The 18,481-nt window shown below is 51.3% G+C and overlaps 5 protein-coding genes across 5 annotated transcripts; 2 read left to right on the forward strand and 3 right to left on the reverse strand.

The window, feature by feature from the left end:
* Positions 1–10,028: 10,028 nt before the first annotated feature.
* Positions 10,029–11,044, forward strand: VDAG_05203 (uncharacterized protein; the record flags this gene model as incomplete). The annotated part of the gene is made up of 2 exons (XM_009654939.1): positions 10,029–10,268; positions 10,319–11,044. 2 exons carry the CDS (start codon positions 10,029–10,031, stop codon positions 10,451–10,453), a joined length of 375 nt encoding a protein of 124 aa, XP_009653234.1. The 3' UTR covers positions 10,454–11,044.
* Positions 11,045–11,360: 316 nt separating this feature from the next.
* Positions 11,361–12,317, forward strand: VDAG_05204 (uncharacterized protein). Its single transcript, XM_009654940.1, has 2 exons — positions 11,361–11,762; positions 11,836–12,317. Exons 1-2 carry the CDS (start codon positions 11,408–11,410, stop codon positions 12,195–12,197), a joined length of 717 nt encoding a protein of 238 aa, XP_009653235.1. The 5' UTR covers positions 11,361–11,407; the 3' UTR covers positions 12,198–12,317.
* Positions 12,318–12,406: 89 nt separating this feature from the next.
* On the reverse strand, positions 12,407–13,584 carry VDAG_05205 (uncharacterized protein; the record flags this gene model as incomplete). The annotated part of the gene is made up of 2 exons (XM_009654941.1): positions 12,691–13,584; positions 12,407–12,461 (listed from the first exon to the last, which is right to left on the reverse strand). Exons 1-2 carry the CDS (start codon positions 13,542–13,544, stop codon positions 12,407–12,409), a joined length of 909 nt encoding a protein of 302 aa, XP_009653236.1. The 5' UTR covers positions 13,545–13,584.
* A 725-nt stretch (positions 13,585–14,309) lies between these two features.
* On the reverse strand, positions 14,310–14,705 carry VDAG_05206 (uncharacterized protein; the record flags this gene model as incomplete). The annotated part of the gene is made up of 1 exon (XM_009654942.1): positions 14,310–14,705. The coding sequence occupies one exon, from the start codon at positions 14,703–14,705 to the stop codon at positions 14,310–14,312; it is 396 nt and encodes a 131-aa protein (XP_009653237.1).
* Positions 14,706–16,309: 1,604 nt separating this feature from the next.
* On the reverse strand, positions 16,310–17,971 carry VDAG_05207 (uncharacterized protein; the record flags this gene model as incomplete). The annotated part of the gene is made up of 1 exon (XM_009654943.1): positions 16,310–17,971. One exon carries the CDS (start codon positions 17,969–17,971, stop codon positions 16,310–16,312), a length of 1,662 nt encoding a protein of 553 aa, XP_009653238.1.
* Positions 17,972–18,481: the final 510 nt, after the last annotated feature.

Consider the following 18,481-nt stretch of genomic DNA (forward strand, 5'->3'; position numbering starts at 1 on the left):
CTCGCTATATGTTCCCTGAATCTAAGCCCTGCATCCATTATAACTCCGAGGATCTTAACATAGGCTGTCGGATGGACCGCTAGTCCCTTAATGATGAAAGGCTCTGATTCGGACTTGTGTGCTTTCCGGTAAAGTAGATCACCGCTGTTTTCTCTACTTTAAATGTTACGCTACTTCTCCTTTCCCACGCCAGTACGCTATTATCTCTACTGTTAAACTAGCGACCTACGCCGTGAAGTCGTCGACGAAGGTAATAGCCCCCCGCACCAGTCTATCTTTTTTTAGATGAGGTCAGCGTTGAAGAATAGAAAAAGGACTGGAGACAGAGGGGAGCCTTTTGGAAGACTAGCTTGAGGTAAACTCCGTGGTTCTGATGCATAGCTATTAACTTGGATCATTACTGTCCTGTTAGAATAGAAAGCCTCCACCCAGTAAAGGAGATCCTCCGAAATGCCCCTGGCTTTTATTCTTTGAACTAGTCTCTCCTTACATACTCCGTTATAGGCGCCCTTTACGTCTAAGCTTACAAGGCTGATAACCTAGCGACCTCTTTATGCTGTATAAATCTGTTCTTACAGTAAAATTAATGCTTATCTAGCTAACCTCTGCTTTAGGGCTCCGAAGTAGTTTACAGGCAGTAGGCTGTAGGTTTCTACTATATATCAAACTTCTTTTAGTAATAACTAATTTAATAATCTTGCTAAGTGTGGCGAGGGGTGAGATAGGCCCTCACGCCTTGGCGCTGGTGTAGTCTCCTTTGCCTGGTTTCTTGCATGGGATGATCTTGGCATGCTTCCATTGGTCAGGCTGCACGCCTTGTTCCAGTGATGCGCGGAAAATTGCCAGGACTCTGTGTTCGACGACAGGCCATACCTGCTTCCAGGCCATAGCCGGTAGTCCATCTTCACCAGGTGCCTTCCACGATTTCGTCGCGAAAATCTGGCGCTCGACTTCCTCCATTGTGACCTCCGGCATAGTGACGGCCGAGTCACGCTGGGGTTTCTCCCCTTCCTCTTCGATGTAGTCTGGTAGGGAAGGGAAGAAGGTGGTGAGTAATTCTTCTGCTTGCTCGTTGGCGTTGATAGTGTGGGTACCGTCCACCCTCGCTAGCTGCGGTATCTTGCCGAATGCTGCTTCATCGCCAGACTTCAGATACTTCGCAGCCTTCCAGATATTGTCGTTGTCCACGAGGAAATCGTTCCAGTGGGTCTTCTTCTGCTGCCGAATAGCATCATGAAACTGTTTTGCCGCTCCTTCGGCCGTGTCTCCAACGCGTCATTGATCTGACCCACCGTCTCGCTGAGCGTGCCCGGTTCCTCCGGTTTGTGTGGATGCGACGGGGCTGTGTGAGGTCTGTCGTCCGCCACCTCTTCGCGTATGCGAAGGTTTGGCCTTCGGGGTTAGATCCTCTACCGCTTCCTGCACTACTGACATGAGCCTATCCGTCCTCTCTTGTACTGTGCCCTCCGTTGGGACTGTCTCCAGCGCAGTGGCAATCCGGGTGTTGATTTCCTTCCACGGGGCATTTTTGAATAGAAGCCGATCTTGGGCTCTCGGGGCTGGAACTGATGTTAACTGTAATATCACGTGGCGGTTTGTCATAGCGGGGCTACATACACATGCATCTTCAGGTTTCATGGGGGAGATGGTCTCAAAACGGCTGCTGCTTTCATGCTCTCGAAACGGTGTGGACACGGTGCTTCAGCGCTTGTTCCAACCCCGTATGCAGCCTCTGCGGTGTCATGCAAGCACAAAACGGTATATGCAATAAGGCTCTTGTCATCAGGTCCTGGCCATTTCTGCTAAAAAAAACCATGGAAACCCGCTATAAGACATCTCCAATGTGGTAGAACACTATATCATATTATTGGGTAAAATGGCACTTTTTTCCAGTGCGGCGAAGTATTTACAATCTGCCATTTTACTTAATATTCTTGATTGCGTAATGCCAGCGGCCTTGGATATACAAACGCACACTTGTGAGCTTCATCACGTGATCCCCATACCCCCAATCCGACTTTGCATTTTACAGAGAGGACAGATAAGGCCTTCATTCTGCTGATACAATAGTCACAAGAAATTCTTATCGACAGTCCATGACAGCCTGTGAAAACCTGGCCTGGTAATTGACTTAACTATTCTTCTACGGCAATAAAGAATTCCAGAGGAAACGTCTAAGATGAGCGAGCCGTCCTTGATCATGGGTATACGATCACGTGATTTCTCTTGCTTCACAATGTCAAAAGCGCGACTTAAATTCGGGTCATGAGGTTGATTCCTGAATCGAAAAGCCCTGAGCGCTGTCACGGAAGGGGGGTTCACCGACGAGGCAGGGGTTCAAAAAAATTGAGGGGCACTCTACATGGCCTTCAAAGCGGCGGGCTACGCGCATTGCCGCTGGGATTTTTGCACATGATCATTGGATGCCATCAGTTTCAACTGTGTCGGAAATCAGAAGCACACACTGTACACGGCCGCAGGTTTGTGACCCTTCTACTAGTGCCTTATTGGCTCTAGGCCACCAGGCGTAATAAACTTGTGTGTGTGTGTGTATTACGTTTCGGAGAAGTCTCTACTACAAGGCCAAGATGGCCCGCACAGTACGCGCCCACATGACCTTTCCCCTCTTTAAGCCGCCGCTTTAGGCCCCACCACAAGCGCTCAAATTTGTGGTATCCTGATTGGCAGCCTCAGCTTACATAGTCTCAGGGGGTCCAAACATCCTGCCTTGATTTCGGTGTTCCGATTTGGTGGGGGGTGCTGTTGAGTTAAGACCTGGGAGCTTAGATTTTACAAGTGAGCACGGCGTAGTATCTTTGGCCTACTGATTCCTGGTTGGAAACAAGCCAAGAGTCAAGCTGGCTGGTTCCTCATCTGGTCCATTATTGTGTGCTGTAAGCCAAAGTCTTCAGCATTGGATTGATTCAGTCTCCGACCCGTTATGATGCGTCTCGGCAAATTCGTAACGCGGCATGTACTGAACACGACCTCTCCAAGGATCTGGCCCAGCTATGCTCATGCTCATACTGCCAGCCGACGATATGGAGAGAGAGAAGGGGAAGCCTAATTGGAGTCAGTTACGTCTGGCATGTACACGAGCGAAGCCTCTCTCCATTTAGCGGACGACGTTCAAAGGCTCTTGAACAATTGTCTTACGTCAGCCATAACGCAGAGATTAGACGACCCATTTAATCGTATGTGATGTCCAGAAGGGATGAGATGCTGTCGCTTCAGTAGAAAGTAAATGTGTTACCTACATCGTTGTGATGAGCCTTTTCCGCTCCGCAAGCCGCCTTTGTTTTCATTGTGGCAATTGGAGGCGTAATTTCAGGGCAACAAGCCGGGAGCTGGTTGACAACATAATTGTAATAAGCGAGGTTCATGCCAAAAACGAAACGTTCGGGGCGGTGAAACCTGGGTCATGCACGTTTTCCTGCCGTATTCATCCCAAAACCGTTACTACGTCGTCAGCAGCAAATGCGCCCTCCGTTCTTAGCTGACAAAGCCACCTTTTTCGTCAGAGCTCTCGTCAGAGCTCTCGCCAGAGCCGAACTTTTCGCGAGAGGATTTGAGGTGAAAGGGTGAACTCTTATTCTAACGATCAGTGGCACGAGTAGTAGACCACAACAGCATTTGCGAAGGGTGAAAATTAGCGGGAAACTCGAAAGGCCAAATCGCTTATTCAGTGACACAAACGTGTATCTACGTCTTTGCCTAGAGAAACCAAGTCAGCACCGAATGGACACAACAGAAAGCCGCTGCAGTAACCAAGTGGTGCAAGCCGAGTGTTGATCAGGGCACAGCGACCTTCTTATTAAATCATTTGTACCGCGTGACAGTCCTCAATCCACAATCTATGAAGCGGTTGACCACGAGAAGACGACTTTATCATCTGTAAGTCTGCTATCAAAAGATACATCTTCGTATTACGCATCGAGAACTAAATGTTCTAACTCACGACCTATAACACTCGAGTTTGAATAATTATTAAGTGTCAGAGCCTGCTTCACCACCTAGCTGGTGTCCACTATCATCGTTCAGACAACTCCGAATGATCAAGGCGTCTCTTGGCCGTTGAATGAATGGAATGACACCTCAGGGAGCCCCCTCACCCGGGAAGATTCTGGCGACAATTGAAGTACCAGCTACGGAATTCCAACGTTTACGTTGCGGGCTCCTGTCTATACAGTTGGGCTGCGAACCGCAGCTGGGAGCATCAACGAAGCTGCTCCAACGGGTTTTTCATGCGGCCGTGGCGACGGGCGAACGGGACCTCGACTCCTGTGGTAAACGAGACATGGCGCCGAATGCTGTTGCTCACCAGCGGTGCCTTTGCAGCAAATCTCCTGATGCAGCACATGCTGAAATAATGACGTAGCTTGGCTGACAGTGACCAACACTGTAGCCTTCCCATCATCATAGTTGAGGGGGCACAAACTCGGCACTTTTGTTCAGAACAGCGCGCTTCACTCTCGTTTGGAAATCATATGGAAATTGCATCAAAAGAATACTTGTCAAAATTACCTACATGAACTCTTGAGGCTGATGTGGATGCGCCGCGGGGCGGAAAGGCAGTGCGAGAGCCAGTTTATAGAAGTAGTCGACACCTTGCTGTTGAGATTATTCAGCCCAGTCGAGCCAAAGTAACAGGCACAAGAGCTCGTTGTGCAATGTCAGCGTAGACCAGGGCCAAGATATTGGAGATTTACCTCTAGGCGGCAGTTTGATCTCGAGCTCTGGCGCTTTCCCCTCGCAGCGGCTGAGGACGGCAGAAACCACAATCGAACCATAACGCCAAGGTATGCTGCCCTCAGAGAAAGATTATATCATGTGCACTCGTACATGATGGATTCTGGAACTCGAAACCAACTCATAATGAGTCACAATTTATAATAACAAGGTAAAAGCCTAAGTCTTGGAAGTCGCTTTCGGCCTGGAACGAGTAGGGTCGGCGATCACAGCCGAGATTGGGTACGATTTCCGTTCATTAATTGAGTCAAGTTGTCGCATGACGAAAGTTGGAATGGCCTACTCACTTGTACACTCGTTGTGTCCTTGTTGCAAATAAGAGGAGTAATCATGCAAAGTAAAAAATGCTATCTTTGGCGCTGCTAGCTCTCATGCATACGCACAGCATCTTGTTCTTCACCCATGTTCTTGCCTTACACCGCCACCGTAAGGACATCACTGAGGCTAAAAGTTTCCCCAACCTAACTGGGCCACGTTGAACGAGTCACAGAGTTGGATTAAGCGTCTCGTGGTAGATACCATAAAAGCTGCATCTACACCACTGCCGCAAGAATGTTCTCGGATCCTATGAGATTCCGGTATCGCAAGAATTCAACGACCCGACATTTGCCTTGAGTGGACATGTCGTTCTAGTCTCTCACATGTTTCTGCTGTCCATCAATACGAGCAGCGTGGGGAAGCTCCACCAGCAGACTAACTGGCTGGGAGAGGGATCTTAAGCTGACGGTAATGATCCCAAAGTTGTGATGCACCTCAGCATGTTCTCAGAGGAGCTGGACCGCAGGCTCCGATAATGTCCAGAGCCTGGCCAAATCACAGGTGTCTCGTTTAGTGTCTCGCCACCAAACCGAGGATAGAGAAGAAGAAGTGGCTCTGAAGCTCCTACCAACACTACTAAACCGGGTCGCAATTTGTTGACACAGCAAGTGGGTAACAAAAAAAGCAGGACTCCATTAACGCAAGTTACCTTACGCAAGCACGACCTAGATACCTTAGATTACTAACCCCTTGATCGGCCTTCCGTTCTAATTACATCTACCACCCTCAGCTTTTCGTAGTCAAAAACGGGTTTCAAAGTAGGGGATTTTTCGAGAATCCAGGAAATCGACTACGTCTTTAATCTTAGGCTTTTTAGGGGTTTTATGGTGCTGATATATTGTGAAAATGGTAGTTGTAGTAGGTTGCGTTAATGGAGTCCTGCTGTTTTTGTTAACCACCCGACAGGTAGGGGGATGGCTTCAGGCTAACCTAGCTAGGCTTGGACGGTGGCGCGGACTTAGCATGGCTCGTTTTTTGCTCGTGGTATGAACGAGAGCATGGTGTACAGAGTCAGTTCCGCTTGCTAGTCACTCCCGTCGCCGACACTCAACTCGGCCGTCGATATGTAATGAGACTCACCTCCCGTAGAGTGCGTGATGATAAACATGACTCCAAGTCTCGCATTTCGTTATCTAAAGCCTGTTCATGGTAAAGAATGATGCGGATTCAGATGGTCTCAATCGAACTTTAGCATGCGAATTCGCGCCTGTGAGGAGTCGGCGGATCTACGAGTGGGGTCTCATTTGCTTTAAAGCGGCGACATACCCGGCTTCGTCCTCCCTGCCTTGAGGACCCGTCATTGGATAACGCGGGGATGAGTAGTGCCCGGAGCAGTAGTCACACCATCAGTTCGCCATGCTTTGGCGAGCATCTCGTAGGCTTATTCAGGGCTGTGGAGAGACAAGCTCGCTGCTTTACAGATTGTTCCAGTAGCCGCCTTCGAAGCGTGGCGTTCAGCACAACAAAGGCGTCGATGCGCACACCTCAGCCATGCTTACCCGCACCCCTGCTACAATTGACGAATACCATCCAAACCCGCCTGATGATATGCAAGAATGGCTTGCAGGTATGAGGCGTCAGTATGAGGCAGAGTGCGTAGGGCGAGGCCTCAGGTCTCGGGTGCAACTAGCAGGGTTAAGAGAGATGTCCCCCCCTCGTTCACAAACTGTAGTACACTGTCCGTCTCGTGCCGCCCACCGTTCGTCTTATCTTCACAACAGCATCCTCCCTGTCTTTCTCCAAAGGCCAGGCTCTGTTCATCATTTCATTCCTGGCATCCGGCATCCGGCACCCTGTTTGACATTCATTTCAGACCTTTCTTCTTGTGCCTGTCTCACAGGCGCTCTTTTGGACCTCCTGCATGCTCATTTCTGGCAAACCTTGAGCCATCCGAACGCGAAATCCCCCTTCTACCCTTGCCTTTGGCACACTGAGACCGCACGATGTCTTCTGTCTTCCCTCTAGAGTCCCAGACGCCCACGATGGCACCTGGGGCGACTGCCGTTCGCGTCGGACCACTGTCCCATCTCTCGATGAGTCGGGAGCGACAGCGAAAAGCCCGGGAAGCCTTAGCCCAGTTCCAGGCAGAGCCGATCGCCGACAGGGCATCAGTCACTCACGTCACAAGGAAGCAAAGGCAGAGCTCGTATCAAAAGTGGCAAATGTAAGGTCGCCTTGAGTGCTTCGAAGACCATGAGTGAATGCTGAGCCAAGCTGCAGCTTTTTCCGCAATGTGCTGGACTTGGACCCGGATGACATCTGGCTTCGGCTCTGTGACGAAACCCCCGAGTCAATAGGATACTGCCAGGCCTTTCTTCACGATTATGTCGTCAACTCATTGGAGAAACGGGTCAGTCTGGGACCGGAAGAGTACGAGCTTGCGAGAACTGTGACTTGCACCAAGACGATATTGGAAGTTTGGAAGGGCTTGGTAAGGCATGCCGACGATCACGTTCTACAGGCAAAAAGGAGAAGTGATCCAAAGAAGTCGGCGCACTGGACGCTGTCGGTGTCAGAGCGTCGCACAGGACCAGTGTCCAAAATCAGCCTGGTGAGTCGCCGAGGTGCCGTCCGCAACGCTTTATCCCACACTTGCTGAGGTCAGAGTTCGCTAGTGGATCCGAGAGGGACTGACAGACTCGCTGGGATTACAACGCGACCAAACGTTCGAGAAGGTGGAGATGACCGAGAAAGATGTCTTGTTGATTTTGACGACATTGTGGCAACGGGCAGACGATATACCCTGCACCGCATCTGAACGCGTTGCCTTCCACTTTGTGGTTCTGATGATGGCCATTGGAGGCTTTCGTCAGGGGACATTGACGCGCTTTCTGTATAGCCAAGTCAGACTGGATCTGGTGCAGGATCCATCCTGCAAAGCTCCCCACCGACTAGTAGCCACGCCCACTGTGTTGCACAACAAACAGCAACACAAGAAGGTGATGAATAGCCAAGACCACAAGTCAGGCCGCTCTTTTTAGAAATGGCACTTGTAGCCTGCTGACTTGTGATTTTTCCAGACTTTCATTTAGCGTGACATCCATGCCTTGTCTTCTTACCGACCTCTCGAGCTTGATCATCAGCAAGGCTCTCAAGGATAAAGCATTTAGCGGAAAGTATGGCTCGGCTCTCGAGATGCTGTCGGTACCAAATCTGCAAGGACAACATCTTATCCCACTGCCGTGGGACAAATCCATGCTGGAACGCCCCATATTCGAGATATCGCCCCAAAAGTACCATCAAATATGGCAGCGCACTCTGCTCGTGCTAGGCTGCCGAAGAATGGATCGCCCCTACTCCTTGCGCGTAGGCGCGGCTGGACGAGTGGATGGTAAGACATGCAACGCCCTACAATGACCACCAAGAAGGTCAAGCTGAACACATTCAGGATCCTTGACGTCCGCAGTACGTAGTCACATCATCTCGAATACGGAGGCTGTGTTCCGAAAGAGCTATCAGCCAGTTCATACCAAAGAGAACCTGGCTGCTATCGCCTTTTCTACTGTTGCGGGAGATGACGAGCCTCTTTTCGAATTTCTTCGACAGTCCCTACTTACACGTGATGATAACGCGCCTATAGACCCGCATCCAGAGGATTACGCAAAGTGGAATCAGCGGAGCGATATACAAGAGCTCGACAAGCAACTTGCCGAGGTCCCACGTACAACGGCAGCTGACAAAGAGAACGCACAGAGGATTGCATCTCGGCGTGGCCATATTGTGGCGACACTGTCGAAACTCCAAGTTATGCAACGTCGTGAGGAATACTTTCTTGAGGCCGACAGGTTAAGAGGCCAGGGACGTTCAACAGAGCACCTCGTCAGCAGAACGATGCGTCCCAAAGCCGGACGCTATACTGTCAGTTCAGCAGCCGCGACGATTATCAGCCGCTACATGGTACGATGTTCGGGAATTGACATGCTGGCCACGACGAAATACATTGACCTCCTCGTCGCTTTCCTGTCTAACAGATTCTCGGAGGTCGAGCACCTCGAAAGCACTGCGACGACAATACCCACGAGTCATGGGGGCATCGATAAAGAGGCAGACAAGCAGCTTTTCTTGCAGCCGCCGACGATTGAGCCGAAATTTCCAGTGCAGAAAGGACACATAGGAGTCAACATAGCTACTGAATATCGGTGTCTGTTCGGTTGTAAACCACTGAGCAGCAGATTTGCTCTGAACAGACACGTGGCAAGCATTCATAGAGACACATTTTCAACACCGTTCCACTGTCCCGAATGCTTGTCGCAAGATAAGAAAGAGATCATCATCAATGGGCTGTCCGAATGGATCATCCATGCTACGAGATACCACGGGAAACGCAGCGCACCATATTGCCCTCAGAATTCGTCGCTGGCTAGCTCAGGGCGATCTCGCCGCATCAGATCATCCCAAAAGGCGGAATGCACGCTTTGTCAGGGACAGTTCGCTGCCGGCAATGGGTATTCAAGGCATATGAACTCGGCGCACCTGCATCAAGGCCTCTTCGATGAGCCTTTTCCCTGCCCGGAATGCAAAACCGCGGGGGTAGAAGCTTGGATCGAAGGGATTGAGTGCTGGCGCGAGCACACTTGGGAAGTGCATGGTTACAAGGGCCAGACAGGGCACAGGAAGTCTGATGAAGAATTTGAGGCAGCTGGGCTGGGCGGGGTGGACAGGGGGAAGAAGAGGATACAGGTGTAGTCCCAATGCTGCTATTGTACAAGATACCATCCGTGGTGCCTTTTTGCCATATTTGAAATTGAACCACATGCGGGCGCTTACAAGCCGAACACGAAGTGGGGTCCCGCGCTTGACTCCCCTTACGCAAAATGACTTCCAGCAACAAGCAATGAGGTCCGCCCTCTGTATGTATGTGTGATATATAATACAAAGTGGGATGTCTGCGAAAGAAGTAACAGTTTTCGCACGACGAATAAACCGCCCTATGAAGTTGCGGTCGCGTTCGCTTTGACAACATGTCCGAACGCCAGCAGATCACGCCGCTGAAGCCGTACGACCTAGAGGAGATCCGCAAAAGTCGGAAGCGTGCAGCCACCAAGTTTTCCAAGCGCCGCAAGACGTTCTTGCGCAGGGCGCATGATCTGTCGCAAGATTGTCAGGCCAAGGTGTACACCTTCATCGAATACAATCGCCGCACATGGGTCTTTACGAGCGAGCCGGATCAAGCGTCATTTCCGCCTACAAAGGATGAGATTGTGAGCCGAGATGCTTCCGAAACAGGCCATACTTGACTGACTGCTCATAGCTTCGAATCTACCCGCTTCCGGAGATATTCATACCTAGCATGTTCTCCACCTTACCTCAGGTTCACAACGGCAAGCATGACGTGGTAGATCCCGCGCTGTCAGACAGGTTTGATACTCACGCCGCTGATCAATGAACACCAAGCAATCGTGGGGATTGCAGACGAATGCCGCCAATCGTTCGACAGAGGCAGTTTGTATGGCGGGCTGGGCAATCGAGTGAGGACCAGACCGATAAGTCCATCGGATTGCGGAACTGCGGTGTAGGAGGCACGCGACAAGAGGAACAAGAGAACTCGCGCACAGCAAGAAACCCCCCTCGTATCTTCCCTCCTCACTGAGATATGACGTGCAGTCGAGGCCCACTGTCGCCGCTGCCGACAACTATGCGGGGGTCGGATTGACCGGTCTTTCATGGCGGGCGCGGTGCTGGAGGATCTGCCTTACCGCTCGTTCAAGATAGGGCCAGGCTCTCCGTTCTTGTTTGATGCCTGTTACTTCGAGTTTCGAGCTCCAATCAGTGCCACCACAAATGAGCTAGCGTCGGGGCCGCTCTGTATGTCGGCTTCCGATATCCTCCAAAGGCTCGTAATTATACGATGGTTGTTGTTGGAACCTGAGATTGTAGGATGTTTTGTCTGCGTCACAGAGTATATCTCGGGAATAAAGATTTTCAACTTCGGCCACAAGCTCTGTGGCACGTGGATAGCTCTGACACAAATATATGTTTACCGACATTGTGCTTGTTCGCAGTTGAGTCTTCATGAGGCCCTCTGAAACTCCTCGCAGACTGGTTCTGGCATTCAGAGAAGGCTACCTTCAGCGTCAGTGGGAGTACCACACTCGTGCCCCTGAACAGCACTACCCGATGCGCTAGGGGCCTGCCGTCGTTCTCTCTTGCTCGTGAGTCGATGAGAATAGTGACGTGGTGGCCACGACTAGCTGAGGGACAAAGTGAGGGAGCGTGGCTGACTCATCGCAGAAATCTGTCTATAAATACAGAGGTTTTCCCTTCCACTTTACACATTTCATCATCCTCTCAACACAGCTCCTCCTTCCACTCACCCTGTGCAACGACCAGAATACACACCATGAGCCTTTGGAGCACTTTGCACTCTCCAGGCGAGAGGCCTGCAGTCCCACATCCAACAACTACCGCAACAGTTAAACAGGCTGTGCAACCACACATCGGATATGCCAAGGCTGCTTCCGTTCGGTCTTCAGACAACCCCGACCATGACCATCGTTCAGTCGGTCAAGCGGTCTTGTTCGCCGAGGAAGCGGTGCAAACGGCGACTAGTCCAAAAGTCAGCAGCCTGACCCCCGATGTGGCAGCCCCTGCCGCTCTACCATATGGCCTGCTCGAAATCGGCAAGACAGTAGCCACTCTCAGTGACGCATCTCCACAAACTGATCTTTTAGCTCATCACAAACTAAAGAAAGCACGTAAGTGATGCCCCATGAAGCCTCACAACGCAGCGATGAAGAAGGGTCTGTAGTGACAAGTTTTCCCCACCAGCGTTGTCGCGGTCGAAGCCGGGCTCTGCACGATCCCGTCCTACAAAGCGCGCCAGAGAATCATCGATCGAACCACAGCCGCAGAGGAAAAAAGCCCCGAAGGCTGTCAAGCTTGACAGATCCATGGTTTATGACGTGGAAAATCTCACAAACTTTGCTTTCAGAAACGGCACCATGTATTGCAAGGCTGAATGGGCTCCCACAGAAGTCCAGCTTTGTGATGTAGTTGGAGACGAAGCAATGGCGATTTGTGAACGAGAAATCACATCGCGATTCGGGGCTGACGTATGGGCGAAGCAGAAAGCTGCTTGTTTTGACCAGAAACCAGAAATCCAAGATGTAAACGATCGGATCACGTCCTAATTGGGTGAGGTGGATGGGTTTTAATGGTACACTCGTTTTGGATTGTATGTACAGGCTTGTTTGTTTGCGCACACTCTTCCTCTATTCTAGGTTGTCAAAAGATTCTCCGACTCGTCGGTTTCTCACCAGCGCGTTCTCTGCGCGAGCTCTATTCTCGCTTGTCTTTATCATGTCTCTGTACCTTACAGGCGTATCCCCGCAATTTACCATCAGTCGGAAATCCTCGCCTCGGTTCTACCAAAACCCTGCCGGACTACCGAGTATCTACATAGAGTTCGTGTCCAGCATGCTCACTTAGAAGCTAGTAACGCCACCGGGATCCGGGGCAGCGCTCGTTATTCGTAGCGTCAATCTGGAGTCGATGCTAACTAACCAGTCGCGGGGGTAGCACAACACACTCCGGCCGTCCACCAGTCTTGGCTCGTCAAGTTGTAACACTTCCAAAGCAGGGTGGCGCTGCATGAACCGTACCAACGCGAGGACTCCTACATACATGTTGGCAAGAGATACGGAGCGAAGCTCAGGGCAGGGCACGCGATCGAGAGGAATGAGAGTGGGCGGATCGCAGCGGCTGAAGTTGACGTGGAGATTTTGTAAAGCGGGAAACGAAGACAGAAAGACATTGAATGTTGTTGCAGTGGTGTTTGCCATGCTCAATGATCCGATGTCGAGCCTGGTCACCGAACGCAGCGCCGCGTGCAGAGGGCCGATGGACTCAAGCCTCAGTTCGCCCTCAATCTTGAGATCCTGGATACGGGCGTAGTTGGGAAGTATTGTCAAAAAGTCACCGACCAGACGATCGACTGAGCCTCTCCGGCCCGGAAATAGCCAGATCTGTTGGCACAGTCGGGTGAGTTGGGCGTTTTTCTTCGGTTTCCGCGCATGGGAACAGGCATGGGAGATTGTGATCTGCTCGAGCTGTGGCAGAGAACTCAAAATCTGGTTCAGTCGACGGATGTCTCCATGGCGACTTCTAGACCCCTCGACCGCTACGAAGTGACGATAGTGTCGGAAGGCCTGCAAAGCATTTTCCTTCTTCGACGGAGACTGCGACACAAAAGGGTGCGCCTCGTACACCTGGAGCGGGTGAAGCTGCCACTCTTTGTAGTCGCACTTCGGCCACTCGCCGTGATACACCGTGAGAGCTCGTGTGAGCGGAGTTGTTTGTTTGATGTGGTGTGTCAGGCCCGACAGTGCCGAAAGGGTGTTGAGTACGCAGAGGTGACGCGACGCCTCGGACAAGCAGGCATGGTTGAAGTGACTGGAAGTCAGTGCCAAATTGAGAAGGCTTCGTGAGTCTAGATACGAGACGAACTCGTGGATGATCTCATAGGGCATCCTTTCCATGGTAAAGGTGGGTGAACGCAGGCTGGCCCAATGCAGCGAACCCGCAGGCGCACAGTAGCGTAGATATGGCCGTTGTTGTTCTTCTCCTGTTGAGGCTCATCCCGGATAGTCGCAATCCTGAACAAAGCATGGTATGAATCTGTATTCTGAGTTTCTCATGGACTGTAGTGGGAACCTGTCCGAATTTATTGTCGACTACCTAGGCAGGCACAGTGGACGGATGGGGTCATCGCGGTGTGTCGATGGGATGCGTCATTCAGCGGGCGGTGGTGGGTGCACAGTGGCGCACCCCGGGTCAGATCCGACATGAGACTTCCTCGCTGAGCGAACACCATAGCCGCGCGGTTGCGCAGCCGGGCACGAGCTGGCCACAGTAAGGCAGAGACCCAAGTTGCTGCGGAACGTTGGAATAAATCAGATTATTGACCATTGATTCGTGGCTTTCTAATTTGCACTGATCCTATCTCTCCCGACTAACGCATGGTCGACGCCAGGCTGCACAGGCTTGACCGGCCGCCCCCAAGGACAAGAAGTAGTCTCTGGGCGGAACAATGCATTGGGTCCATCTCATAGTGGATTAAAACCAAGCTGCGTTACGATGTCCGCTTGCAATCTATATGGAAGATGACGTTTGCTGTGATTGAGTATTCTGACTGCTGATTGTGCCACGCAAGCCGCATCCGAAGGAGAAGCACGTCTCGCTCCGCTCACCATATACGGAAAATGAGGTCTGAGGACGAGCAGCTAACTGCTTGGAGGATCCATTCAGGGTGAAGATACCCCGAAGCCCATCGACCTTCGCACCCAGTCTTCATACTCGAGAAAGACCTCCCCCACTACGCTGATGACCTCCGCTATCTCCCTGGTTTGCTCCCGAAGCACCTGTCGTTGATAACCTCCCTGCTCGCGCAGGATTTCCAGGCGTCCGTGATTACTGCGCTGCTTGTCGCGCAATGTGTACATCTCTTGCTTCAATTTGTCGTTCTCGTCGCGAAGACCCTTGATTTTTGCATTCAACGCCGCTTCGAAAGAGTCCTGAGGCTTCTGAGAGGAGCGCCGTGGAGGCAACGCCAACGGGCGTGGCCATAACTGAATTTCTCCCTCATCTTCTAATAACTCAGGTAGAACGAATCTCTCCGGAACGGTCATGTCAACACGCATGGTGAGGATGGGAAGGTAAGTCGGCAGAGATCTCAGGATAAAAGAGAGGCAATGTCTCCTTCATGCGTTCCCGGACTAGAACGCTGATCGAGCTGGGCATCGGCAATACCGGCTCGTCGCAATATATCCTATTCCGCACATTCGGAAGCTGCAGTGTTTATATGGGCACTCATGTGCTTGTGACTTGAATCAGCTTGTCGCTTGTGAGTATGCAGGCGAATTTCGGACTACTCGACCGCACAGGCCCATTTTGAATGTCTGAAGGAAAATGAACATGGAGACGAATTTAAATGAGGAAACAGATATTGGAGGCAGAATTGCCTAGACCGCTGTGATCTGGCCGCTGCCGGCCTACATAAAAAGCGACACTCTGCCGTCCATCCATGTTTCTGCGCTATCACGCACCTGATCTAGATTAGAACCTTTCGATATGGAGAAGTCCAACGTGCTCGTGTGGTTCCAAAGCGAGGGTGTCAAGTCGGAATTGATTGCCCACGTAGCCGCGCTTGCTTCTACCGTGACATACAGCGATACGACTGGGCCTGATGCCACCGGAGCTGCATGTGCGGAGGATCTGGATCTTCCCTCGCTAGAAGCCTTCATCACCAAACTTGTGAAACGCCTTAAACTTACACCTTTGGAACTTATGGCATCGCGGGTCTATCTTGGCCTCTTTATCGATAAATTGTCCGAATTCAGGATAAAGAGACGTGGCCGGAGGTGCACAAACCATCTTGTTATCTTGAGTTGTCTGATGGTTGCCAACAAGTGCCAACGGGATCACGCGTTCGATAATCAAGTCTGGACTACCGTAAGTCAAATTTACGAAGGCGATCGGCAGATATTAGGGTTTCAGAAGCACGAAGTAAACATGGGCGAAAAAAACCTGCTGGCCCTTCTGGATTGGAAGGTCGACATTGAGCCGGTGCGACTAACGGAAGAAGTCCAATTTTACTTGGCAATGAGCGACTTTTCACAGATGAAATAATGTCTTCGCATGTTCGCTGAAGAACAATGCGTCAAATTGTAGCGTTCAAGGAAATTGAGAAAGCTGGCCTTCAGTAGACGTACGTGCGAAAAAAGTGTGGACCACTACTCAACTTGGCTTCTGAAAGTGCGTGAGCATCCGTAGTGACTGTTAATGGCCTCCCAGACGGCAGAAAGATACAAATTAAAGAACGGACAGATCACATTACCCTAGGAAAACTGATAGTTGGAAACGAGAAGACGTCGTTTCTGCAAGATTTGCCGGGCTCGTGTGATCCATGGGTGGAACAAGGCAAACCTCTTGCCCTCCTAGAGTCGAACTTGTCATAATTTCATGTCCAATCAATGTCATCATACTAATACGTTTGAATGATGAAACAGTCCAACGTAATGCTGACTCTTGATGAGGAACATTAACAACAATAAAAAGCAGCGAGCATCAGTAGCACGGTGTTTGGACAGGCATACACGTTATTCGCGACTTTCGACGGATGACGGATGAGGACTTGCGTGGCTTACAGAATCAATGTATGAGATACAGTACTACTCACGATACGGCACCTTTCTGATGGCACTCCAGATACTTCGCCCAGCGACATCCAAGGAGCCCAAACAGCCTACGAAGTCGCCCCGTCGTTCTTCCTCTCAAGCATGTCCCACACTTCAGGCGAAACCTCGATCGCCTTCATCTTCTTTGGAACATTCTGTCCGGCCAATTTCCTCCTCCCGATCACGATTTGATCTCCCTTCTTATTGCCCAGGATGTCGTTCAGAGTTGTGCGAGACGCAAGCTGCAGATGTTCCGTACCATCAACGAGAAACAGCACAAGGGACACCCTCTCGGCTTCATCGGATGCCACAAGAACTACATTCATCTTGTCCAGTGTTATTCCCGGAAAGTCAGCCTTCGTGCCTGACGGCATGGCTACTTTGCCGAGTTGCCGAAAGCTTGCCTTGTGTCCTGCATAGCGACTGCCTTGCACGAGAAAGGCTCTCATGGATTCCGGATATTCCTTGTTCAACCCAGGTGCTGCAACCAGAAGCTGCCCTCTGTACACTTCGGTCACGATCTGCCCGTCGAGTGGTTTGTTTTTCGAGCCCGTCTTCTGGTCCGGATCGGATACAAGCTGGAAGAAACTACTTCCAACTTGTGCCGGATCCTTGGGCGGGTGCAGGGGCATGTCGAGGAGCTTTTTCGTATTGGTGCTCCAGAACAGACCCGGCTTCTTAGCGGGTGTGGTGGATCGACGACCTTCGGAGTCCGGCGGCGTTGCCATGCGTCTGTTCCGTGCTCTGTGCGTGGTCGAACGGGTAGGAGGCTTGTGCTGCTCTTCGTCACTCTCTTCCTCGTCCTCACTGCTTTCCTCTTGGCTCTCTCGATTACTCTTTGGGGACGTCCTCCTCCTCGGGCTGCCCTCCGACCTCGTCTTCTCGCTGCTTCGAAGGACGTACTTGTCAGTGCTTTGAAGCTCCTTCAAGTAGAGCGTGTCGTTGAGCCACGATAGACTGACGATAAGAGCACCGTTGTCACGCGCATACAAGATGTCTTTCTGAAGGGTGTCGAATTGGCGTTGCGATGCACAGAGGTGGGTGGTCTTCCTTGTAACGCTCGTCTGATAACGCCCCCCCAAGGCGCGGATCTCCTTTTTCAACTGCTCCACGTTTTGGTCTTTAAGAGTGTCAATCACACAGATGTACATGTTTTCAAGGGCTCGGCCCTTTTCTTTCTTCTTATGCCGCTCATTTTTTCTCAGATCGTCCTCGGCTTGGTCGCTGGAGCCGTCGCCGGAGCCGTCGCCAGAGCCGTCGCCAGAGTCGTCGCCAGAGTTGTCGCCAGAGTCGTCGCCAGAGTCGTCGCCAGAGTCGTCGCCAGAGTCGTCGCTAGAGTCGTTGCCGGACTCACTGACGGCATCGTCGCCGGTTTGACTGTCGGAGATGTCCTCTTTGTTCTCGGCCTGCTGCTCGAGAAGGTACGGTGTGGTGTTGACCTTCGACCCGGACTTTGAGCACTTCTCCAGCCATTTCACATCGACGATTTTACAGCCGTCCTGCTTTTTGGCCTTCTTAACAAGGTCGGAGGGCTTATTGTACGACTCCCGGGTGGCTATGAGGTGCGTAATTTGCTTGGAGAAGGATTTCTTGTAGGTGCCTCCAAGCGTCTTGATATCCTTCTCGATCTGCTGGTGTGTTCGATTGAACTTGCCACAGACGGTGATAACGCAACCGGAGAGCGGCTTAGATGAATCGCCGTCCGTCTCACGTTTCTGCTTAGGGGCCATATCGATTGTCTGTAGTGAATGGAACCAGAGGGGGCAAGTTGTGTCTGACAATGTTATGATGAGAGTAAACCTGGATGGAGCTGCGTGGGTTTATAGGTCGATTGCGTTGCCTCGCAGCGAGCCCAGAAAAAGCAAACGAATTGCCGAAAGCAACAGGCTAGTGCGAGTCAAAAGTCACAACCGACATCTAGGGGATTTATTTTCAGTTCCGCCGAACGAATGTCAGAGGCGGCGATGAAAGAGAGCAAACGGAACCGGATCAAGATCGAATGGAAGACGTGGGGCGTTGAATCTATTGCGACAAAAAGCTAGGTTCCCATCTGGGCTGGAGGGCTTCGCCAGAGCAACCCATCCATACCGCAAGACACTCTGCTGGACACACATACTGTACTGTACAATACACACAGACATCGCGAAAGTAGTGTCCGGTCATATGTTGAGCACAAGGCGCGTGGCGACGCGTGGAGACGCGTGCGGCAAGGCTCGTGGCTACGATTCAGCATTGAAGAA

The sequence above is a fragment of the Verticillium dahliae genome, genomic scaffold (assembly GCF_000150675.1).
Source record: "Verticillium dahliae VdLs.17 supercont1.9 genomic scaffold, whole genome shotgun sequence".
In the NCBI taxonomy this organism is placed as follows: domain Eukaryota; kingdom Fungi; phylum Ascomycota; class Sordariomycetes; order Glomerellales; family Plectosphaerellaceae; genus Verticillium; species Verticillium dahliae.